Source organism: Dromiciops gliroides, chromosome 6, assembly GCF_019393635.1.
Source record: "Dromiciops gliroides isolate mDroGli1 chromosome 6, mDroGli1.pri, whole genome shotgun sequence".
NCBI lineage: Eukaryota > Metazoa > Chordata > Mammalia > Microbiotheria > Microbiotheriidae > Dromiciops > Dromiciops gliroides.
Window position 1 is genome coordinate 155,170,424 of NC_057866.1, and position 25,822 is coordinate 155,196,245.

The 25,822-nt window shown below is 37.9% G+C and overlaps 1 protein-coding gene across 1 annotated transcript; it reads left to right on the forward strand.

The window, feature by feature from the left end:
• The first annotated feature begins 3,327 nt into the window (after nt 1-3,327).
• ZNF330 (zinc finger protein 330) lies at nt 3,328-25,297 on the forward strand. The gene is made up of 10 exons (XM_043969626.1): nt 3,328-3,589; nt 9,411-9,542; nt 12,293-12,312; nt 12,414-12,484; nt 14,762-14,841; nt 17,377-17,503; nt 17,988-18,092; nt 21,088-21,134; nt 22,941-23,058; nt 24,963-25,297. The coding sequence occupies exons 2-10, from the start codon at nt 9,423-9,425 to the stop codon at nt 25,235-25,237; spliced, it is 963 nt and encodes a 320-aa protein (XP_043825561.1). The 5' UTR covers nt 3,328-3,589; nt 9,411-9,422; the 3' UTR covers nt 25,238-25,297.
• Nucleotides 25,298-25,822: the final 525 nt, after the last annotated feature.

A 25,822-nucleotide genomic window follows, 5' to 3' on the forward strand; every position in this document is an offset into this window, starting at 1 on the left:
GAAAATGTATGTTGATCTAAACAATAAAAGCAGTGATCTGGGCAGGATGTGCTCTGAGATTCAGCATAAAGTACTCTTAGTCTATGTATTTAAATTTCTCTACTTGTATTATATAGAATTGCAAATTAAGAAGAACATATTTGAGGTCGTGATGCTTTGCCAACATCAAACAAGAAAAGTAAAGGAATCAGAGATAATTTTATCAATTTTGGTATCTTCTGATAGCTATCGAGTATCAGAATCAAAATGGAGAAATGAATTTTCATTAGCTTCCTGGTGGAGGTGTGGCAGGAAGGGAACAATATTTATTAAGCACCTACTTACTATGTGCCAGGCACTTTACAAATATCCCATTTGATCCTTACTACTCTGTGGTGTAGATGCCATTATTATCCCTATTGTACGGCTGAGGAAACTGGGGCCAATAGAGGTTGTCACTTGCCTAGGATCTCAAAGCTAGTCTCTGAGAGAGGATTCAGGTCTCCTTGACTGGCCTATAGGCCCAGCACTCTATTCATTGAACCATCTAGTGGCTTCTTTAGGTAACTATAATAGTACAAGTGGTAGATAAGGTACATTGGTAGGAGTTTTCTCATCCTTGATTCCTCTGTACCAATAAAATCCCAGGATCAGGCCCTAGATTGTTTTATTTTTTATTTTATTTTTTTTTGCAGGGCAGTGAGGGTTAAGTAACTTGCCCAAGGTCATACAGCTAAGTAAGTATCAAGTGTCTGAGGTCAAATTTGAACTCAGGCCCTCTTAAATCCAGGGCTGGTGCTTTATCCACTGAACCACCTAGCTGCTCCCCCCCCCCATTGTTTTATACGCACACACACAGACTCTCTTTCTATATAGATTTTATTTATATATATGTATATAAATATATAGGTTATAGACATATGTTATAAACATACATATAATAATATATAAAATATATATTGTAATATATAAATATGTAGTATTTACATATACCAAATACAAATACATATATGTATGCTCCCTTTTTCCTCAGAGACCAGAACAAAGAAGAGAGGAGGAAAAGATATGGAGGAGTTTTGGGGTGTGAAGGAGGGGAGATTCATTCATTCATCAAATGTTTCTTTTTTTTTTTTTTTTTTTAGTGAGGCAATTGGGGTTAAGTGACTTGCCCAGGGTCACATAGCTAGTAAGTGTTAAATGTTTGAGGCTGGATTTGAACTCAGGTACTCCTGACTCCAGGGCTGGTGCTCTATCCACTGCGCCACCTAGCTGCCCCCATCAAATGTTTCTTAAATACCCATCATGTGCCAGGCAATGGGATGGGCCCTGGCAATACAAAAACAAAAGTAAGACAGTTCCTGTCTATAAGGTGCTTATACTATATTGGTGAGGAGACAACATGTGCACATATAAAGAAACAGAAAATGTATATAAAACACTAGAAATGGAGTTGGGGTTATCAGAAAGAGACCTCTTTGAAGAAATGGAGGGAAGGGGAGGAGAAGAGTTCATTTCTAGCATGGAAGATGGCCTGAGTGGAGAGAGAATGTCTTATATGGGAATAGCATGGAAGGCAGTTTGGCTGGACCATAGAAAGTGTGAAGGATAGGAAGATGTAATAAGCCTGGTAAGGTAGTCTGGAGCTGGACTGTGACTGTTTAAAAAGCTAGCTGAGGAGTGGGGAGGCTATCCAGGAAGCAACAGGGAACCAGAGGAGTTTCTTGAAGAGGATAACAACCTGCACTTTAGAAATATTGATTTCTGGGGCAGCTAGATGGCATAGTGGATAAAGCACTGACCCTGGATGCAGGAGGACCTGAGTTCAATTCTGGACTCAGACCCTTGACACTTTCTAGCTGTGTGACCCTGAGCAAGTCACTTAACCCTCATTGCCCCACCAAAAAATTAAAAAAAAAAAAAGAAATATCGATTTGGCACTTTTGGGGAAGGTAGATTGAAGAGAAGAGATGCTGGAGTCCGGGAGACCAATTAAGGGTCTATTGCCATAGAACAGAACTAGCCAGAGGTGATGAGGTTCTGAACTAAAGTTGGTGGTCTTTTGAGTAAAGAAAAGAGGATGGAGGCAAAAAGTAAGACTTGACAACGTATTGGGAAATAGAGGGGGGGAAAGCATCTACTTAAAGGAGAAGACCTGGCTCACTTCTCACCTCTGACACTCGCTACCTGTCAATAAATCTATTTGTTTGCATGTTGTTTCCCTCATTAGACTATAAGCTCCTTAAGGTCAGGGACTAACCTTTGACTCTTTTTGTATCCCTAGTGCTTATTAGCACAGTGGCTGGCACATAGTAGGCACTAAATAAATATTTATTGAATTGAACCTCTGTGGGCCTCAGTTTCCTCAAACTCTAAAATGAGGCTAGGCCTAGATGACCTCTGAAATCCCTTCCAGCTCTGTAGCTATGATTCTGTGACTGAGGTGGTGAACCTGGGGAGAGTCCAAAGATGGTAGGTGGTACCTTAAGCAGAAATAGGGAAGTTAGGAAGGCAGGACTCAATTATTACTGCTTTTCTGATTTCCCTCTTCCCCATTCGGCCTTTTTCCTCTTTTTCCTATCCCCCTCATTCTTTTGGTGCAAGAGGTTAATCTAGGGCATATAAGCTTAAAAAAAAATATGTATCCTGATAAGTATGGTTCATGAACTTGTTTTTTAAAAAGCATTTTGATAACTATGGTCCATAAATTTGATTACTTTTTTTATAACTATGGCCCATGAATTTAAAAAAACATATTTTGATAATTATGACCCATGAATTTGTTTTTTTAAAAAGAATTTTGGTAACTATAGCTCATGAACTCGTTTAAATTTTTTTGTTAACCATGGCCCATGAACATGTTAATTTTTTTATAATTATGGCCAATTAGTTTTTTATAATATATATTTTAATAACTATGGCCCATGATCTTGTTTAAAATTTTGTTTTTGAAACTTTGGCCCATGAACTTGTTTAAAAAATATTTTGACAACTGTATTTCAATATACTTGGTTTCCTTTGTATTTTATTTTACACATTTAAATGAAAAAAAAATGATTATGAGAAAGGGTACATGCTTGCCTAGTGACACTCTCTGATCTGGTGCATCCCGAAAACCTTCCTTCCCAACATCCCTTGGACTCCGCTCCTCTTTCTAGTTCTTCAGAGGGAGGCTGCCCGACTCTCAGAGTGTAACCCCGCCCCTCAGAAGGCAGCCCCGCCCCTCGGCGGGGAGGGCGGAGCAGACAGAGGCGGGGGTGAGGGGTGGGCCTGCCCTCGCCTACGTGTCGGCGTGCAGGCGTGGGGGCGTGCTGACGTCGTGCGGACGCCGGCTGGCCCCGCCCCCTCCTGCTCGACGCTCTTCCCCACATCTGCCTTTGGCGCCGTAGCCGCGGTCAGGTTGCTGTCACTCAGCCGCTGTCAGTGTCGGGCCCGCGGCAGGCTCCGCCGTTGGTCTCTGTGGACGCGGGGGGAGCGCGGCCTGCGGAGGAGAAGGCGCCCGCGGCGTCCAGCTGAGCCATCGTCGCCGGTCCCCGGGGGACGTCGTGTCCGGGCGGTGGGGCGTGGGGCTCTCCGGGTCATTCACCGCCTCCAGCCCCGGCCACAGTAGGAGGTTAGTCCCGCGTTGTCGGGGAAGGGAGCGAGCCCCCACTCCCCGGGGATTGGTCCCCAAGTGACGTCGAAATGACCACTGGTTTGGGGACCGTAGATTGGGAGCCGCTGGCGACCTTAGAGGCCGCTTATCTCGTGCTCTTCCTTGTTTTACAAATGAGGAAACTGAGGCCCAGAGAGGGGAAGTGACTTCCTCAAGGTCACACCACGGTCCAGGTGGCAGAGGCAGGATTCGAACCCGAGGCCCTCCGACTTTCCAAGCCGAGCATTCTTCTTTCTCGGCGAGTTCTGCATTCTCCTGGTAGGGCTCGGCGAGCTGGCCTCCACTCGGGCCCCCTTCCTGCTCAGAGAGTCGGAGCTTCCCTCCCCCTCGAGCCCGGAGGCAGCTCCCTGATGGCTCCTGACCGGGAGATGAACGCACGGCACCGGCAATACAGGAGGAAAACGATGATTCCCTGGTGGGAAACAAAGGAAAACTTCGGAAGATGAAAAAAAAGAAACAAAATCCAACTCTCTTTGGCCAAACCAAACTGGGCTTCCTTAATCCAAAGATTGCCACCCCCACCCCACCTCCACGTGGCTTTCTTCATTTTCCCTTTTGGTTTTTCAGTTTTATGTCATCACCACTTGACCTTTGTCGTCACTTCTGTCCCTTAAGATCACAGTTATCGCCATGAACCTTAGAGGTCATCTGGCCCACACCCCTAATTTTACAGATGACCAAACAGGTCTCCTAGAGATGAAATGGCTTGCCCAAGGGGGCTGTCAAGGGTTTCTCCCCACTTTTAGTTGTGAAAGATAGCTTCCTGTATTTTTTCCAAACAAAGTGATGTGATCTTTTATACTTTGGAAAAGAACCCTTGTGAAACTTATTTGTGGCATATGGTTTATCTGCCCAACTTCTTTCCAGTTTTTCCAGCAGTTCTTGTCAGATTAGGAAGTACTTTCTCACTTTTCATTCTGAGCCCTTCACCTGATTTCTTAAATGTTGCGAAAGAAATATAGGGGTGGGGAGAGACAGGGAATAGTGAATCGAAGGAGCTGTCCTTTGAAATTTCATGTCCCATTTAAGACAGGCATCCAAAAAGGTCCTTCTTATTCCTTTTATTGATGCTGCACAGTTTTTTCCCCCTCAAGATTATAAATTTTTACGGTGGTCTGGAAGTACAATAATCATTGACATTTGCAGAGCACTTTAAAATTGAAAAGCCCTTTATATATGTAATCTTATTTGATCCCTTACAACAGTCCTGTGAGAAAAGTGCTGCAAAATTAACCATATGGATTTCAATTTAATTCAGTTTGATTCAATTAAAAAAAATTTTTTTAAAGTTTGATTCAATTTGACAAATATGTATTGTGGAAAACACAACATAGCTGATGGTACAAAACCAGAATGGGAATAGCTCTAAATTGAGCATTACTAGTTCCCATCCCAACTTATGAGTTGCTACTGACTATAGTTTAATGTTTATCATTTTCTTTCATGCTCTCTCTCTCTGTCTCCGTCTCTCTCTGTCTCTCTCTCTCTCTCTCTCCCTCTCTCTCCCTTCCTTCATTTCTTTCTTTCGGCAGTGAGGGTGAAGTGACTTGCCCAGGGTCACACACACAGCTAGTGCCTGAGGTCGAATTTGAACTCAGGTCTTCCTGAATCCAGGGCTGGTGCTTTATCCACAACATTATCTAGCTGCCCCTATGTTTATCATTCTCTATGTACAAATCTTTATACAGTTTTTTTTTTTAAGTGAGGCAATTGGGGTTAAGTGACTTGCCCAGGGTCACACAGCTAGTAAGTGTTAAGTGTCTGAGGCCGGATTTGAACTCAGGTACTCCTGACTCCAGGGCCGGTGCTCTATCCACTGTGCCATCTAGCTGCCCCAATACAGTTCTTTAAAGAGATTTTACCAACCTCTTCACTTTTTCAGCTATCATTCATGTAACAAACATTTATTAAAATCTGTATGTTACAGCACTGCTTTAGGTGCTACTGAAATATAGAGAGGTTAGAAAAAAGATGGGCCCTACTCTAATCAACTTTGCAGTTTAATAGGGGAAATAACAAATCTTGCCATATTAATTGCATAGTTGTTGTTTAGGCATTTTTCAGTTGTGTCTGATTTTGTGACCCCATTTTGGGTTGGTATTTCCTTCTCCAGCTCATTTGACAGATGAGAAAACTGAGGCAAACGGGGTTAAGTGACTTGCCCAGGGTCCCACAGCTATTAAGTGTCTGAAGCTGGATTTGAACTGAGGAAGAGGTATCTTTCTGACTCCAGGTCTAGCGCTCTATCCACTATGTCATCTAGCTGCCATTTAATTGCATATGAGAGTTGCAAATTAAAATTTGCTGTAAGGAAAGACTAGTGAAATTTTAGAACTATCAAAAACAGATTGGGCTTCCTCAGAAGTTTATGGGATCCCTCCCAACCCCCCACCTGTTACTGTAGGTTTTCAAGCAAAAGTTGAAAGTCCACTTATTGGGGTATCCTAGAAGGGTATCTTTTCCAGGTACAGGTTGAGCTAGTTGGCCATTGAGGTCTCCCTCAGCTGAGATTCTTTGAACTTAGCTGATGAGTCTGACTCTGTTCCCGAGAAGTTTTGGAGGTTGGGGAATCTTCCTTTTTTTTTAGTATAAAAGACTTGTTGAGCAAGAAAAAGATGATAATATTCCTGAAGTTCCTTGAATGATCAGAGGTGTTTCTCTTAGACCCATGAAAACCCATGTGACTTTTCACCCATAGAAAAAGATCATAGATCTGGAGCTGAAGGGGGTCTCAGAGGCCAGCCAGCTAGCCAAGCAGAGACTGGTCCAAACTCCTTTCTCCAGGTGAGGATGCTAAGGCCTGAACAAGTTAAGGATTTTGTCCAAGCCGAGGCAGAAGCTGAATTCTAGTTCAGGGTTCTTTCAGATGTACCATACAATCTAGACTAGACTATCCAGTTCAGTGTCCTTTTGTTGATAGGGAATGGAGGCCAAAAGAAGACTGATGATTTGCATAATTATGTAGGTAGCTAGCAATAGCCAGGACTCCTAGCCAGGTCCTCTGATACTAACTGCTTCACTTATTCATTAGATACAAGTAGATTGTCTGGGTTGAGCACTGCTGAGGGTTCCCCGAGTCACCTAGGTTCACAACCTGGGTGCTATCCTTGGCTCTTGCCTCCTCTCTCTAGTCAATCATTTGCCAAATCTTAGCAGTTTTATCATCATAGCATCTCTCACACCTATCCCCTTCTCTCTAATCAGTCACTATCCTATTTCAAGCTTTCATCACCTCATACAAAGACTGCAGTAGGAGTCCTATGGGAGATTAAAAATCTGAATGAGTTTCAATATAGGGAAGAATCTCTTAAGGATTTAGTGTTCATCTAGACAGTGATTTCCCCTTCCCCAAAAGCCTTTAAGTGGAGGTTACATGATTACTTGTACTAAATGTTGTAGATGGGATTCATGTTCAAGTGCTTTATAAGCACTTTGTGTTGCCTATGTTTAAATTTCCCTGGGGCTAACCCAATTTGCTTTATCATTCTCTTAGATTTGTGGCTTTAGACCTAGTTCAGTAATGTTACATTTGCCATGGTAAGCTTTTGTAATATTGTGCGTCCCTCAAGAAGCCATTGTTGTTTGCCCCTTGTTCTTGAAGAGGATCATGACATCAGAGTGATGTCATGACTTGCACTGAATTGGATTTAAGTGAGGGAAGGGCTGTGTAAGGTCACCAGTGTCACTCTCACCTCCAAAGCCATCTGGGTCCAGTGGCAAGATATGGATTAGGATAATTGGAGATGGCCCCGGATATTTAAGGCAATTGGGGTTAAGTGACTTGCCTAAGGTCACACAGCAAGTAAGTGTCTGAGGTGAGATTTGAACTCAGGTCCTCCCAACTTCAGGGCCAGTGTTTTATTCATTGTGCCACCTAGCTAAACACCAAGCAACCAACCACTTGAACAACCTGCAGACTTAATATCTTCCTTCCAGAGTTGTGCAGATGATTGGACACACCAGTTCAGGACTGGTTACCCTGAAATTTATAACATGGATTAAATGGAGGGCTATCATTTTATAGATTATAAATTTGAGGAGAGAGATCAAGTTTACATTGCGTGTAAGAACTTGAATTCAGCTTGTTTGACTGGAAATTCAGTGCTCTTTCCTCTATACCATTATTGTAGCAATTAAGAACTTTGCACTGGTAGGCTAACTCACCCCTGTCCAACTGCTGCATAGTATGTTTGCTCAATGTGTTCTTTATTCATTTTTTCTCTTTTATTTGATTAGTCCAACCTCTTTAATGACATGTATTTCTTTTGAGGAGACCCTATAGCATTCTTAGTCTTGATATAGTTACTATCTATGTAAATGAGTCTGGTGAACCTATCTGTTATTTTGTGAATGAATTCTATGCTATTTGTGATTTGAAAATGTGTTTTTACCTTTTACTTTGTGAATTGAGGCAAATAATTTAACCTCTTGAGCCTCTTTTTTTCTCATCTGTAGAACTATATGGTTGGAGTAGCAGATGTGTATGATTCCTTCCATATATAATTCTGTGATCCTATAACTTGCACACACCTTCCATGAGAAGACAGCTCATATTCTTAAGATAGTAGACTTCATTTTTCAAATGAAAAAGTCACTGGCTTACTTTTAAGGTATGGTGATGCCACTTCTTTGAGGTTGCACATTATTTAGCCTCAACTTCAGAGCTTCATGGTCTCTTTTGTTTTGCTTGCTTTGTTTATAGATATTCAGTAAAAAACAAAACAAAACTACTTTTGTAAAAGTTTCTTGATCCATACTAATTAGATTTTATTTTCCTAGTGTTGTTTTTCATAAAACTAGGGTTACTTATGCTATGATTTTAGACATTTTTCCTTCAGTGAATGTAAAGCATGGCTAGTGATTAATTTTTAATTGACTAAGAAAACTGTCAAATTTGAGGATGATAGAAGAAAATTGAAATATTAAGAACTTAACCTCAGTTTTTATGTTTTATTATATTAAAATTGCTTAAATATAACTTAGACTACATGTAGGAAATAGTGCCTTGAAAGTAGTTTACACAGAACATATTACTTTTCATAGAGATTGTGTTATATTTGTGAAAAATGCTATCAAGCATAGTATATTTAAATATTCAGTTTTTCAGATCAGCAATACAGTAAATCATAAATCTGCATATAACTGGGTTATTTGGAATGATGATATGCACCAGATCAGTAAAGGATTTCATCTATATTCTTCTGCTAGTAATACTGTCTCCAACAAAGAAGTTTGGGTGTTTTTTTTTTGTTTGTTTGTTTGTTTCTTTTTGGAGGGGTGGAGATTACAGTATGTCTTTTAAAGAATTCAGCATGAAGCTTTAATCTGCAGCAAATGTTTTGACTTTCAAAATAAATGCTATCTACTTTTTTGAGTTTCACATATTTTAGAATGCTTTGAATGCAGATAAGTGCTTTATTTTAAAAGGTTATATGTTTTTAAGAATATCACTAATTGAGGGGCAGCTAGGCGGCACAGTGGATAAAGCTCTGGCTCAGGATTCAGAAGGACCTGAGTTCAAATCCGGCTTCAGACACTTGACACTTATCAGATGTGTGACCCTGGGCAAGTCACTTAACCCTTGTTGCCCTCCCCCCAAATATCACAAATTTCCTTTGTCAGATAGCATATATGATGTATTAAATGTTTTAGAAAATTTGAATAATGTGTTTAATTCATCAAAATGACCAGGTTGAGAGAACATTATGTTACATAACTTTATTTGGGTTAAAATAGTAGATGTGGCCAGATCTTAAATCTTCTTTTCTCTTCTGTGCAGAAGGTAGGCACAATGCCTAAAAAAAAGACTGGTGCAAGGAAGAAGGCTGAAAGCCGTCGAGAACGTGAAAAACAGCTAAGAGCAGCAAGAAGCAATATCGATTTAGCTAAACATCCATGTAACGCTTCAATGGTAATCCCCCCCCATTCAATTAAATAAATATTTGCTAAGTGTGTGTGTATATATATATATATACACACACTACATATGTGTATACACACACACACATATACTAGGCTTTGTTCTAGACCTTTCAAATACAAAGACAAAAACTAAGCAGTCACTGTCCTCAAGGAGCTTACATTTTACTGGGTGTATAGACATGTGCATAGATGCCTAATTATCACATGATCACTTTGTTACTGGGAAAATCAGGCTTTGAGGAGAAGGTATCACCTGAGCTGAGGCTTGATGAAAGAGAGTTTTGAGAAGTAGAGGAAAGCCTGGAGTGCACCCTAGGTATGAGGGAAAGCTTATACTGGAATGTATTGCAGTGGAATTTGATGTTAGAGAGGTGAGGAATTCAGTATGTGAAGGGATGTAATGTGAAATAAATCCAGAAAGGTAAGCTGGAGCTGGATTGTGGAGGGCTTTAAATGCCACTTAAGTTTGTATTTTATTCTAAAGCAGTAGGGAACCACTAAACATTTTAACGGGGCAGATTTAGGTTTTAGTAATGTGTGGAGGATGCATCGAAGAAAGGAGAGACTAGAAACATGGAGATCAGTAAAGAAGCTCTTTCAGTGGTTTCTGTGAGATAGTCACTGGGATTAGAGGGAAGGGGATGGGGTAAGATATTCTGCGAAGGTAAAATTGACAAGACTTGGCAACTGGTTGCATATGGAAAGGAAGGAAGAGCTGAAGATAATTTCCAGTGTGAACCTGGGTGACTGGGGATGCCCTCAACAGAAATAGGGAAGTTGGGAGGAAGAATGGATTTTGGGGAATTGTTATAATGAGTTCTGTTTTTTGACATGTCGAGTTTGTGATTCTGGTGGAGATGCCCAACAAGCAGTTCCTGATTCAGGACTTGAATTAAGGAGAGAGGTTGAGGCAGAGTATATGGATTTGGGGGTCATCAACCTGTCTGTAGATGAGAAGGGGCCCATGAGATATTCCAGAATGATTGTAGAAATAAGAGAAGAGACTGTAGTTCAGGACAGATATTGATAGACCCAGATACTGTTATTTACAGATTACAGTGAGTTCCATTATTTACAGTGTGCTGTCACATTAAATTTTAATCTAGAATTTGTTGTCAGAGGATGATGCCTGTACCCATGTATGTGTATACCTATTATGTTTCCTGCATTGATTATTTTTCATTCCATACTCTGTCTAGTACCTAGCATATGACATATGCTAAACAGAGCATCTATCTCAATAGGAAATGTTTCTTTGTTGGTAGTTTAGAAAAGTTATCTCCAAAATAATGTTTTATATTGTTGCAAGTTTATGTTGTTATATTGTTATGGTGCTAGTCAGGTATTTCAAACTCTGGATCATTGGTCCTGTCCAATGAGAAGTTTTCCGATGGGCTTTGTTAAGGGCCAGCAAACCCTTCTCCCGTTCCCTACCTCTTTCCCTGCTTAGCTTTGGAAGCTTATCAACATTCTTGATCTCTTATGTTTGGGATATTCTATTGGGATACCTAGAACGTTGGAGGGATTATTCTCTGTGAAAACTGGGTAGCAAAGTTTCAGAATCTCCTTGGGATTTTAGGCTAAAAAGAATAGGCACCACTGTGGCTTACTGGGACATAAGGACCAGCTGTTTCTTCTTGGGTGGTCTTGTATGGGCTTACATGGGAGAACCCAAACTCTCAACGTGCAGCCACCTACCTCCTGTCTTCAACTCCTGAGGACCCCAGGCCTCTTAGTTCCTGTCTCCATAGCCCTTGACTCCATACCTTAGGAAATGGGGGAAGCCCAACAGGGAGGCAAAGAGGGTTTTTTTTTTTTTTATTGAAAGTATCAGAGTTAAACAAATGCCCATAGATTATTAAACCAAAATTGATCAGCAGCATTTAGGGCTAAGAGAAGGGGAGATAGTGAATAGTGAGTAATATTTACTTCTTCACTTTCCCTAACTTTTAGCTTCTCATCTTCCAGCTTTTCAGCTCCCTTTACATTCATTAATATCTTTCTGCTTCTTTTTGACTACCACATCCACAGTAGTAGTTCTGTTGCCAGCTAAATCTCCTAAAAGTATCTGGCTATTTTTATTGATCCTTGATCATCACAGATATCACTATACCAGATATTAGATATACTTTCTGCTTTCTCTGCGAAGTCTTCTCTGATATTCCTCCAGTACTGAAGTGTTTTTCCTCATATTATTATTTCTTATACTGATCTGTGTACCTCTCATATTCCTTATGAAAAGAAGGTACGTCCAGGGTCCTACAACAGTTTCTGGGCTGGTTGGGATTATTCAAAGATGTGGTAAAGTAGCATTTGATGCATCCTCATCTCCTGCTTTTTAAAAAATTTGCCCCTATTTACCATGTTCCACTGAGTTATCCTGGCATTTCCCCTTTTTAAATTCTTCTTGTCCTCATGATGTTACTCATCTCTTTTTAGTCTTTGTTTTATTTTACCATTTCCTCAAATGTATTATTTTGATATTTTTATGTCTGCCTTTTTACATCCCTTATTGTGATAACTCCTGACTCTTTCCCTCTCTTCTTTCTGTTTCCATATCTCTATGTTGTACATTCATAATGCAACATAGGATTTTACTCAAGCCAAGTATTCCTAGTTATGTTTGTATATAGTTACCTAAATATGTACTGACTCGATCGAAATTATGACATAACCTTTATAAATTCTCATCACCATCTTATGCCAATAGAAAAAAATAATGTTTTTTTTTTCTTACAGGAATGTGATAAATGTCAAAGGTAAAAATTTAATTTTTTCTTTGTACGTTTCATTATGAAATTTGCACTTTATTTTTTATAATTAGTTGACTTCACTCTTTGTTTTTATTTCACATAACAAGACGACAGAAGAATAGAGCATTTTGTTACTTTTGTAATTCTGTGCAGAAATTACCACTGTGCGCACAATGTGGTAAGTATGTGTGATAGAAGACACATCTCTTTTTCTTTACAGAGCATTCTGTTTGTAATGTTAATAAGTTTCAACCTGAACCTGAATATTATTAACAAGTAATCCTATTAAAATTAAAAAAACAAGTCAGGACCTGTCTTACAGATAAACTTAATGTTAAAATACACTGCTTTTTGACTGGCAAAAAAAAATACCATTGTCCTTGTTTGCCTAAGAATCAGTAAAATGCTGGGGAAAAGTGAAAGGTCCAGGCTACTCTTTTTAAAAGAAGAATCTTCGTTTTTATATGACTAATATCCTATATCAGATTTATAGAGATTTGCTTGTTTAGAAATCATGATCCCTTTTATTAAAACCTGCTAATCCGATGGGTATGAGGTAGAGTCTCTTTGCATTTCTCTAATTATTAGTGATTTGAAGCATTTTTTAATATGGCTATTAATGGCTTAGGCAAATTCACATCTTTTGAAATCTTGTTGCCTTTGTTACTGTCAGGTGCTTAACAGCTGCCCTTTGGGGTTCTTCAGTCCCTACAAATGCCTGTTTTCAGTTCAGACTAGAGTAGGGTATGCTACTCTCCTCAGATAATGAGTGGCATTTGTCATCATGAAAGATCATTCAACCTAAAAAGATAAGCAGGTTTAAAAAAGTTTTAGATACATTGGTGAATGATAGATACAGAATGAAAAAGAAGTTAGCAGTATAAAGGTGTCGCTTTTGAAGGTAGTGTTGTAGAGAGCTATTTATTTATCATACTTTCATACAAACTATGTTAATGCCACTTTTAGAGCTAGAAACAGAAAAAGTGAGCTGAATGGGTCATTGGTTTATCATGTTGAGTTCCTTTAGAATATGGTGGCCAAGGGATGTACATCTGGGGTAAGAGAGCGGGTGTTAGAAGGAAGATTGAGAAGCCCTTTTCCCAACTTTTTAGGGGGTGGGTCATGATAGTGAGCAAAGGATTATTTTATGGGTAATAGTGGAGAATTGGAACCATGGGAAGGAAGCATTGTGTAAACTGTATATTTGCATAATAGTAAACTATCTGCTTATGTTCTTACTTGGTATCAGAAATGGCGGGATTTTGAGTAGGAGCTGGATAGAACTACTTTCTTATTTTCTGTTACATCTTTCATTGCCTTTCTCATGGGTTTTGTTCCATAGGGAGGTAGAAATGTTGTAAAATTGGTTTTCTTAACCATCTTTCCATTTTCATTCCCTATGAGAGCTGAAAAATGGTGATAAAAATGGTGAGGCTTATATAGTCCTCAATGGCTTACAAAGTACTTTTTCACATGATTTCCTTGTCATCCTACTAGCCCAAAGATTGGGGTTTTTCATTTTGTTTGCAGTGATTTCCATTGAGTTTTGCTGGGATCACTGGTCTCAACAACAAATTTATAATAGTTTTTTTGTGCTCCCTCAGCCTCTACTTCAAAATTTATTTTGTCAAGTCTATGCGGTTTTTAGAATTTTTCTGAAAGGGTTAGCATGGCTAATCAGACATATAAATTCATGTTGAATAAGTTTTGCAAGTATTCTTTGTCTTGGCTTCAGACTGGAGTTCATGCTGCAAAATGAAGTTAGCAATATTAAATCTACCCGTATTTTTATATGAATTATATAATGTGAAATAATTAGGACTTTTAAAAAAATTTAAGCATTTTGATAAAATCTTAGATGTGGGCTAGAATTTAGAGTTCAAATATCCCCACCTAGTCATTTTATAGATTAGGAAACAGATCCAGAGAGATTGTCACATAGGTAATAGGTCAAGAACCCACATCTCCTGAATCCCAGGCTGGTTTTCCCCCTACAGTAGTCCAAGCTGAATATTATGTTGGGTAATAAACATAACAGAAATAAATGATTATTAAATAATAATGAGTACCTTTTTAAGTGTGACATAAACAATTTCTGTTTTTGTGTCACAAGATGCTTAATATTGATACTAGATTATAAACTCGTGCATGAACTTATATTTGGTGAGATTTTGTGTGTAAATAACTACTGCACAAAAGGTTTATTTAGATTTACTAATATTATTTATCTTGAAAGAACTCCCACACACTGTTAAATATCTTAGTTATAACCACTCTCCTAGTCACTCAGATAAGTAGTAAAGAATGTTGATTGAATTTATTTTACTCCTGGACTATTTTCTGCAGGAGAGTAGACTAAGGAAAAAAATGAAGGCTTAGTAGATATTTTTGTATTATTCTTCAAGGCTAGTTTAAAACCTTTTTAAATTTTCTTTTTCTTTTTTGTTAAACATAGGAAAAACAAAATGTATGATGAAGTCTTCAGACTGTGTAATAAAGCATGCTGGTGTATATAGTACTGGCCTTGCAATGGTGGTAAGCTTTCTAAAACATCTTTTAAAATAAAACAAAATATTTAGCACAATAAATCATTCTGATGAAGATATTTTTCTAAGTTTGATATCAAAGCATTATCTGTCTGTCTCTTTGTATGAGTCACTCTCAATTATCAACTTTGTGGATTATACATAGAACATTTTAAATCTCCAAATAACTTCTGCTTTATTGCTCATGGGCATTTTCTCTTTGTTATTTTGATCAAGGAATACAAATCGTTTTAATAGTAGGAATAATTATAGGAAGATGTATTTTTATCTATGAGTTGCCCCTTGTTAGGGAATGTTACTCAGTTTTGATTTAATGAAAGATTTTCAGCTAAGTATCCTTCAGTGTGCTAAGAGCCCTAAGAAAGACTTAGGTCCTTACTTTAAAAAACAAAAAAACCCAACAGTTAACTTAGTCGAATCAGAAATAAAAGGACTTGCAACTAGTACCCTGCCCTGTGTCTTCTTTTTCTGTAGTCTCCTGCCATAGTTTCATCAGCCCCAGCAGGTTCAATTATCTCTATAGATATGATTCCCACATCTATTTTAATCTATTCTCTAGTCTCACATCAGTTACTTTTCTTGGACATTTTGAACTAGATGTCCAGTGGGCCTCTCAGATGCCATATCTCTGAAACAGAACTCATTATCTTTCCTCTAAATGCTCTCTTTTCCCCAATTTCTCTATTACTGTACCACCGTTGTCCCAGGAACCTAGTCTTTCAACCTAGCTATCATCTTTCACTCTCTCACTCCCCATATGCAATTATTTGCTAAGTCCCATTGACTTTACTTTTGTAACATCTCTCCTGTAATTCATCCCCCACCCTGATTCAAGCCCTTATCACTTCACAGCTGGACTTTACTTCTAGTTGGTGCCCCTTCATCAAGTCTCTCCCCACTCTAGTCCATCTCCCATCTTCCACTCATCTTCCTAAAAGGCAAGACTATGTCAACTCCTCTTATTTAATAAACTCCAGTGGCTCGCTGTTATCCTCATGATGAAATATAAAAGCCTCCATTTTTCACACCCAACCCTTTCCTACTTTTCCAGTCTTCTTATATTTGTCTCCCCTTCATATACTGTAATCCAGCAACAGTGACCTTACTGTTCTGTACATGTGTCACTCCCATCTCTTGACTCCCTGCCTGCTTTTTAATGTATAGTTTTAGAAAATTTTTGCATTTTGAAGTGTGGTTTTAAAATTTTAATGTCCTAGGACAAATGTTTGGCTTTTGGAAAACAAAACTATTTTTTATAGAAGTCAATGCGAAAAGGGGATTTTATAGTCTTCTATAGTCCACTTTTTAGGCACATTCTTTTGTGAGATAATTAATGAGGTAATCATATATTGGGCTATTCATGTAGTGCAATACTGAATATAGTCAGAACCAAAGGTCATCTTTTGCATTCTCTGCCCCAGATATTATTCCCAATGGTATTCTATAGTAAAGTAGATTCCACTATTGGTAGCTTATTTGTATCTGATAGCCCTATCCTTCAAAAAAAAAATAAAACTTTTTTCCAGTTATTTTTTTCTACTTCCCATCTTTTTTCCCCCTCATGGAATGAAAAAAACCCCAACACCTTTTAAAGAATATGTGTAGTCAAGCAAAACAAATTCTCCTTTTAAAAAGTTCCCTAAGGTGTATGAATGGGAAATATAATTACTTCCATTTAGTAGATGGACAAACCAATAAAACCATTTAAATATAATCACACATAATTAGGGCATATATCTAGCAGAGTGCTGTATTTCAGAATTATAGCTCTCTTAGTGGCATATGCATTAGCATTTCACTTTAAAAGCCAAAAACATTCTGCAGATTTACTGTTCCTTGTATTGTTACCACTGTACCAGATCGAAAGGTTTTTATTAGAAGAACATTCATTATGTGTACTCTCTTAACCTGGAGTGGAGCTAGAGTAACTTACTCAGGGTTTGGTTTGTAGTACTTTTTATCATTGTCGACAAAGAAGCATCCTGAGTGATTGTATAAGAACATCATCATCTTTTTAAACAACACTTAGCATTTTATCTCATTTATTCCAGAATAACTTCATGATCCTCTTTAGAAATTATATAATTGTTTTCTCTCTTAGTCAGAATAAAAAATGTTGATGCTTAAGTTCACTCAGTTATAAGACGTCCTTACCAAAGAAGTGCATGAATACTACATCAGAATCAGAATTTATTTTGAGGAGCCATTGTGCCTAGCTTCTCACTTTAATTTCATGATGTATAATCCTCTGTCTAATGTGGAGTGGATGAATAGGCTGCTGATTTCGTGGATTTTATGCTGCTAAAGTTGTCCTAGGCCCTTTCTCTCTGTTCCTTATGATTTTCAAGTAGGGGCTGCATGTCGTGAGGAGTTTCTTACTCTTCAGGCTAAGATAGTTGTGTCCTAGGTGAACTTTCCTGCTATGAAACTATTTATTGGCACGGAAAGCAAATTAATGACTACATGTATAGGATTTGAAATGGTCAGTGGCAAAGTTCCGTATTTCTCCCCTCTTTGGTTACAGGGTGCTATCTGTGACTTCTGTGAAGCTTGGGTTTGCCATGGGAGGAAATGTCTGAGTACACATGCTTGTACCTGCCCGCTTACTGATGCAGAATGTGTTGAATGTGAAAGAGGCGTATGGGACCATGGTAAGTGAGGGAAAAAGATTCCACTTTATTGTATATGTAGGAGGTCTTTTATACCATCCTGAACTTTGCTTGCTAAGTTATTTCTAGTGTTAGAGTTCATGGACATAGTTTTATACCAGCTGTTGGCAACTATATTAGTTGTCATGACAGGATGGAAAGGGGCATGAACGAGCAGTGATTTTAGGTATCAGTATTGTCTATCCAAGCAATAAGAGCAAATAGACTTCTTTAGGAATTGTGAATATCGTTTTTGGAGAGACAGAAAAGGATGGTGGGGAAGAAGGGATACTGAGGGTCATAAATTATCTCTCCCAAATAATCTAACAGTTTTCATGGTCTATTTTATCAGAACAAAAACTGTCAAATTATTTTTATGTTCCCCTTCAGTAGCACATCACTTTTGTTCACTTCATTTTATGTCACTTATATTCACTTCACTTTACTATATCAGCATGTTTGGGTATTGTCTTGGAAATTTTAACAGGAGGCAGAATATTCAGCTGCTCTTTTTGCCATAACTTCCTGTGTGAAGATGATCAATTTGAACATCAAGCCAGCTGCCAGGTTTTGGAGGCAGAAACGTTTAAATGTAAGTAATTTTATCTAAGTTATGTCTATCCAAGGCACTTTCTTTTAAGAGTATTAACAGTTAATGGGAAAAAATAGCATTCTTTCCATGAAATCTCCCATGGAACAGTAATTTAAGTAGGGATTGATTTTCCATTATTGAATAGAACAATTCAAAAACATGTAGCCTACTGACTCTAGATTACTAATATTTTTGTAAATGAAACAACTCAATTTCCACAGGGCTTGATACTTATGTAATTGGGTTAGACTGAGTTTCTTCATTAGAAATGCATTCAAAGGCTCATATATACTTTGTTACAAGAAGTGCTTTATAAATATTTTCTTTATCTCTGGTTTTAAAGTAGGTTCATCTACTAAGGGATTTCTAAGATTTACAGTCTTGCACTGTTTCTAGGCTAATAGACAAAGTTGCAAAGACTAAAGGAGTGTCTGGAATTATGAATCAAATCTGAGCCCTTTAAGACACATTGCAAGAATATGTAGCAAAACATTTGATTTTTTTTTTCCTTTGTGCATTTTATAGCACTTGAAATAAAAGGCAGGGGACTGTGAATGATAGGGTTATAATTCTGTCATCTTTTAGTGATGCAGTGAGAGACACAAGCAAAGCCCCAAAGCTCCATAATCATCATCATCCCAAGAGGGAATAATCATCCTGTCATTGATGTGTAATATTAAAATCAGTCTCCTTGTAAATTCACAGTATTCTTCTGTTTGCTATAATTAATTCTTAAAGGCCTTCCTTTTCTCTGTTGTCTGGTTTGTTCTCCATTTTCTCACTGACTAATTGCTCTTGGAGCAAAGGAAAGTTCTTGAAATGCTACCCTATTCGTTCCATATTAGTCCAACAAGCATAGGCTACTTTTATCCCTCAGTTGGTTGAATCCAATAATTTATGCATTTGGCATTATAACTGAATGGTAGGAATTTTTAATTTGAGTTAGCAACCTTCTGGAGTGTGGCCCAAACCAGATTAAAGTGTAATTGGGAAATATTAAACAAGATAAATAAAAAGATAATCAAAACGTAGATAAGTTAATGTGTAGCCAGCAGGGATCCTTATGTTGAATTAGTGGCCCCTTAATTCCATCTGGGTTTGTTACCACTGCATTATGACATTTTTTGTTTATACAGTTATGTCTCTAATAAATGTATATTAGAAAATTGTACTGTATATGTAAAAAACCATGGTGTTGGAAGAAACAATAAACAATAAAATTAGGTGAAGAAACCTCATGCTATTAGAATATGATAAATCTCATTTGTAAATATCCATCTTTCTTGACTAATAAGCAGTAAAGGTCTTAGTGGATAGAATGCTTGAGTTCAAGTTCTGCTCCAGGGGGCAGCTAGGTGGTACAGTAGATAAAGCACTGGCCCTGGATTCAGGAGGACCTGAGTTCAAATCCAGCCCCAGACACTTGACACTTACTAGCTGTGGGACTCTGGGCAAGTCAAGCCTCATCGCCCCACCAAAAAAAAAGAAATCTGCTCCAGACACTAGCTATGTGACTAGCCAAGCAGCAAGTCATTTTATTTTAGCCTCTCTCATTCTTAGTTTCTTCATCTGTATTGTTGTAAGAATCAAATGAGATAACAGATGTAAAGCATTTACTTAATGGCTATGGGGTAGATACACATGGAGAGGTAGGTGGCTCTGGACAGTTCCTGTTTTCCTGCCTGACCCCTCACCAACTGGCATGAATTAGATTCTAAGACAGAACTTAAGTGTAAAGTGATTGCTACAAGAATGAAGACAAAAGAGCCTAGAAACTGGCTCAGCCAGCATATACTTAATCTTTTTAATAAGCACAAACAGCTGCTAAAGAAAATACCCCTTTAGGGTATAAATGTGATTGTGAAGCATTATGGGGAGAGGATAGTAGAAGAATACAAGCAATATTGCCCCACAAAATGGGCATTGAGGGGGCAGCTAAGTGGCGCAGTGGATAAAGCACCAGCCCTGGATTCAGGAGGACCTCAGTTCAGATCTGGGCTCAGACACTTGACATTTACTAGCTGTGTGACCCTGGGCAAGTCACTTAATACTCACTGCCTCATGCAAAAACAAAACAAAACAAAACAAAAAACAAAAATAGGGATGAGCATTGGGGAAGAAGCCAAGTTTGTAGAAAGCTTTATGTTATAGGAATATAGATATAACTGGCAGGTGGGGAAAAAAAAAGATGAAAAATGGAACAATCTGCTAGTGTTTCTTTAAAAAATAATTTTTTGGGGCAGCTAGGTGGCGCAGTGGATAGAGCACCGGCCCTGGATTCAGGAGAACCTGAATTAAAATCCGGCCTCAGACCCTTGACACTTACTAGCTGTGTGACCCTGGGCAAGTCACTTAACCCCATTTGCCTCACCAAAACAAACAAACAAACAAAATAATAATTTTTAATGTTGATGATAGTAGATCCACTAAATTCATACTCTTAATTGTACCATAGTACTTGTTTCCTTTTCTGTTTACTGTCAATACTCTTGCTTCCTTCCTCTACCTGACTTTGCAAACTTCTTGTTCTATTCACTTACCTTATGCAAAATTGGCAGGGTCCTTCATGGTATCTGACAACACAAAATCAGAATCTTGTATCAGTAGTGGTGTTAGCCCTTTGAAAAACCTAAGTCATATGTGGGTAACTAAAGTAAAGGCCCTTGGTAATCAGGGAGGTAAAAGGTGATTTAGTACCCCTCTAAGGGGATAATGGTAGCCTTTTGTCAGATTCTGGCAAATTGGAGAAACCTGCAGCAACTGGAGAAAAGCAAAGCTCCAGGAATGAAAATGCAGATTTTGTAGATTTCCCTTTTCTTTATTAGGGATTGGATCATAACTGTGCGTGCTCATATTTTCAAGTTTGCATTTTGGCACTGAGTAATTAGAAGTTAGAAAATGGATCTGAGGGTTCAACCTTAGATATAAATTTATAGAAAACAGTAATGTCAGTTTTAGTTTGAAAATGACAAAACTACTATGTCTTCTCCTACAGGTGTTTCCTGTAATCGTCTGGGACAGCATTCATGCCTCCGTTGTAAGGTAAAAATGGATCCCTTGTGTATTTTCGTTCAGGGTCTCCTTCATATTTCTAACTCAGCCACCAGTTCTTAGATTGTTCATAAACATCAGCTTGCTAGAAGGACCTTGAGCAATAACTCTAGTAGTTGAATTCCCTCACTTTATATTATAATTTAGAAAACATCAACCAAGAGAGGCTAAGTAACTGTAACTTGCCTGATGTTGTATGATGGCAGAAATAGAACTAAAACCCAGGTCTTCTGAATCCCTTTCAAGTGCTCTTTCTACCATTTCTTACTCCCCCTGTAGGGAAAAATCAGAACACACTATCTCAAATGATCATTATGTTTGATAAAGGTCATGTATTACCAGAGAGGAGAGATGTGTCTGGAATCAGGAAGACCTGAGTTCAAGTTTGGCCTCAGACACTATAGCAGTATGACTCTGGGCAAGTCACTTTAATCTCTATTTGCCTCAGTTTCTTCATCTGTAAAATGGGGATAATAATTACATCTACCTCCCAAGGTGGTTTTCAGGCTAAAATAAGATAGTATTTGTAAAGTGCTTTCCAGAACTTAAAGTGCCATATAAATGTTAGTTATTGCTATATTTTAACTTGCATAACACATTACTGACAACATCATTGTATATTTAGCCAGAGGTTTTGCATATTGGTTGTTTTTTCTAGAATTTTGATGATTAAAAACCAAAAATAAACAAACAAAAAACCGCTACCTCGCTCCACATTGTTCTTCCTCCCCGGAATTGTTGCCCTTTAGACTAGGGGTTCTTAATCTTGGTAGGTAAGAGGGAAAGTAGAAGAATAAACATATATATGCCTTAGTCCCTACTGTGACCTGGGTATTATTCTAAGTGCTTTACAAATGTTATCTCATTTGATCCTTACCATAACCCTTGGAGGTAGACATTGTTATTATCCTGATATTGCAGTTGGAAAATCTGAAGCACACTGGATAAATGACTTACCTAAGGTCACACAGCTCATAGATGTATGGGGCAGGTTTTCAACTGGAGTCTTCCTGATTCCAGGCCCAGCACTTTATTCACTGTCCCACCTAGCTGCCTGTTATAACTAGCATTTATATAATACTTCAAGTTTTATAAAGCATTTTACAAATATTATCTCATTTTGTACTCAGAACATCACTGAGAGGTAAATGCAATGGTTATTATTATTATTAATAATTAATAATTAACAATAATAACTATTATTACCATTTTACAGATCAGGAAAATGAGGCAGACAGGTTAAGTAACTTTTCCAGGGTCACAGCTAGTAAAAGATTTGAACTTAAGTCTTTCTGACTCCACATACAGGTCTATAAGTTTGCTGAAGATATGTATAGGCTTCACCAAATTGAAAAGGGGGCCCATGACACAAAAAAGGTTAAGATCCTGTGCCTTAGACATTTCCACATTATCATGGGTCACCTAGCCATTTCTTAGTCATAGTAAACCCTTTCATAATTGTTTTTCTTATAAGGCCATATTCAGCATTAACTTGCATCTTCTTTTTGGATCAGATTTGCTAATTGATAGTACACTTTCAATTTATAACTTTTTGATGTCTACTTCAATTTTGTTATTACGGGGGAGAAATCTTTTATGGTATTGAGTTCCTCTGTCTGTGGTGTACTATAATTTACTGGCCCTGTACTGACTGACCCACACTTTGTTTCCTCTAAGAGCCTCTGGTTGGTTTTATTTCTTCCCAGAAGGGAGATTTCTCTGATTCTGTGAAAACTTTGTTTCCGTCTATGCTCAATCAAGACTCTCTCAGTCAGTCATTTCCTTCTTTCTTCTCAGGCTTGTTTCTGTGATGATCATACGAGGAGCAAAGTATTTAAGCAAGAAAAAGGAAAACAACCTCCTTGTCCTAAATGTGGACATGAAACTCAAGAGACTAAGGATCTGAGCATGTCAAGTAAGACTCTTACTCACACTTAGGCAGCGTGGTTAAGGAGAGCATGTTTTATGTTTAGTCTTTCCATCTGGTTGAGAAAATTGGACTTGGCACAACTGTGAAAGGTATACATGTCAGAATATTTAACACATTTTCAACTTCATTACTTCAAAAATAAGATTTTGGTGGAGAGCTTTTGTGGTCAGCCATAAGTTTGTCTTAGTCAATGCCATACTAAATACATTTTCAAAACTGAGCCTTCTCTACCGTATTTCCCCCACTCCCCCAATTTTCCTATTAATCTATGGTTAACCATTAAATCCAGAAGAAATATTTGATAGTAATTTTAGATATGGTGAAATTACAGGGTTATTTCCCAAGCCAGGCTTAAAATATTTGATCATAATTATAGAACAGGAGGCATCATGGGATAGTGGATAGAGAACAGGTCACAAAGTTAGGAAGACCTGCCTCCAATAACATAAGGACTATATTACCCTGAGCAAGTCACTTAACCTTTCAGTGTCCCAGGAACCAAGACTGTATGTTGAAGAGAATTTACTAGTCTGCATGGGTAGAGAGTGTTTTCTTACCAGGAGTTCTTTTCACCAATGAAATTATTTGTTCAATAAAAATTAAAAGGATATTAGGGCTAAAATGTACTTTAGGCATCATTTAGCACAACCTCTTTTTTTTCTTACATAAGAACAAAATGAAAATAGGTGTGATTTTTAGTGTGCTTATGTAACATGTATAAAGTGATTATTTAGTAAGACTGGTGAAGGAGTACAAAAATTGAAATATAATTCAGTTTCCAAGAAAACTTTTAACCTTTTAGAAAATACTTCAAAATTCTCCTATTACCTTTGTCAATGGTTCCTTTAATAATATATATTTAAACCCGAAAATTGACATTTCTATGATCAAATGAAAAATAGGAGGTATATTTTTTACAGATTACCTCCCCACTCTCCGTATCTATTCCTTATCTTCTAGGCTAACCCAATGGCTGGTTTGTTTTTCAGAGTTTTGCAACTGTAGAAAAACAGGACAAATTGAGTCAATCTCTTTTCCACAGTATTTTGTTCATATTTATATGTGCTAATTTTTTTAAGAGTAAGATAGTATATGGGGGCAGCTAGGTGGCTCAGTGGATAAAGCACTGGCCCTGAATTCAGGAGTACCTGAGTTCAAATCCAGCCTCAGATACTTGACACTAGCTGTGTGACCCTGGGCAAGTCACTTAACCCTCATTGCCCTGCAAAAAAAAAAAAAAAGATACTATGATAGTATATGAAGTCTGTTGTATCCTGGGCGTGTTATCAGTATATGAGTACAAACTAGAGTATAAACTTTTGTTGTGCACCAAACCTAGTTAAAATACCTGTTTTTGTTACTACAATGGTCAAGAAATTAGATTTGATAACTTGTATTATGTCGGTGTTCTTATGTCTTCACAAAATAGCTGTCTGCCCCTAGCATAATTATATATCCTTTCTGTTTTCCTATCACTGTAAAAAATTTGTCAGCAAACCAGCAGTCGTGTCAACCTGGAACATAAAAGTTACAGATTAGCCATTGTCAATTTCATTTGATGATAGAGACACCAACTCTCTGAGTTAAATGATTATTGCTATGGGATCCATTATTATTGATTGATGTATATGTCTTGCATATGTGTCTGTCATACACAGGTTATTTAGTTTGTTGGAGGATAACATTCTTTGTGTGTTTTATTTTTGAAAAGCTTTTCCATTAAGAGTAGAATGAGGACATTTGGAATGAAATTGAAGCATTTAAGAAAATATTTTAAACTTTCTTGGGAGGGGTTGTCAAAAAGAATTTAATGGTTAAAATTATTTCATATATCTTAGAGAAAAGATCTTGAAAAATGCGAATGCTGAATTTATGCCTTTTTCCTGTAGCGCGCTCCTTGAAATTTGGCCGGCAAACTGGGGGTGAAGAAGCAGATGGAGCTTCTGGGTATGATGCCTATTGGAAGAATCTTGCATCAGGAAAGTATGGAGACACAGGATACCGGGAAGAAGAAGATGATGACTATGAAGCAGAGGAGGAGGATGAGGAAGAAGATGAAGGAGGAAAAGATTCAGATACAGAGACCACAGATTTGTTCACTAATTTGAATTTAGGGAGGACCTATGCCAGTGGATATGCTCATTATGAGGAACCTGAAGACTAAGAAGTACATTTCTTGCACATTGGTGGCATAGTATCTGACAGGAGTGTGTGTGTGTGTGTGTGTGTGTGTGTGTGTACACGCAGTTTTCAAAAGTAGTAGTTAGGCCTTGTGCTTAAGGGTAGCCGTGCTTATTAAGGGAAAAAGGGGCATAGATCTTTTATAGACAACTCAAAATTAGACTTGTAGCACAAGGAAAATGAGTTGAGAGGAAAATGATTATTCTTATTCACCCAAGTATTGAAGCATCATGGATGAGGTGGTTCCTGATTATTTTGTGGCTTCACAACAGAATTGGAAATATGGGAATGGTAGTATAGGAAGATAATTGTATTTGTTGGAAATTAAATTTTCATTTTTAACAATGACTAATTCCATCTTGTCATTTCACAAGCTGTGTTACTGCAGAAATTCATTCATGTATTTTTCTCGTGTCAATAGATACCAGAGCTCTGGTATATAATATATATTCTGAAATATCATTAAATATTCATGTTGTCTTAATTTTTGAATTGTCCTTACTTTTTACATTATGCATGTTCATTGGGAGTAGGATACTGTTGAAATTAATGTATGCTGGGGTCAGCT

Excerpts from the sequence above, each read along its gene's own strand:
- ZNF330 (XM_043969626.1), top strand. The coding sequence starts at position 9,423 with ATGCCTAAAAAAAAGACTGGTGCAAGGAAGAAGGCTGAAAGCCGTCGA. Across the intron at positions 9,543-12,292 it reads ATCCATGTAACGCTTCAATG|GAATGTGATAAATGTCAAAG; the intron begins GTAATCCCCCCC and ends TTTTTCTTACAG. Across the intron at positions 12,313-12,413 it reads GAATGTGATAAATGTCAAAG|ACGACAGAAGAATAGAGCAT; the intron begins GTAAAAATTTAA and ends TCACATAACAAG.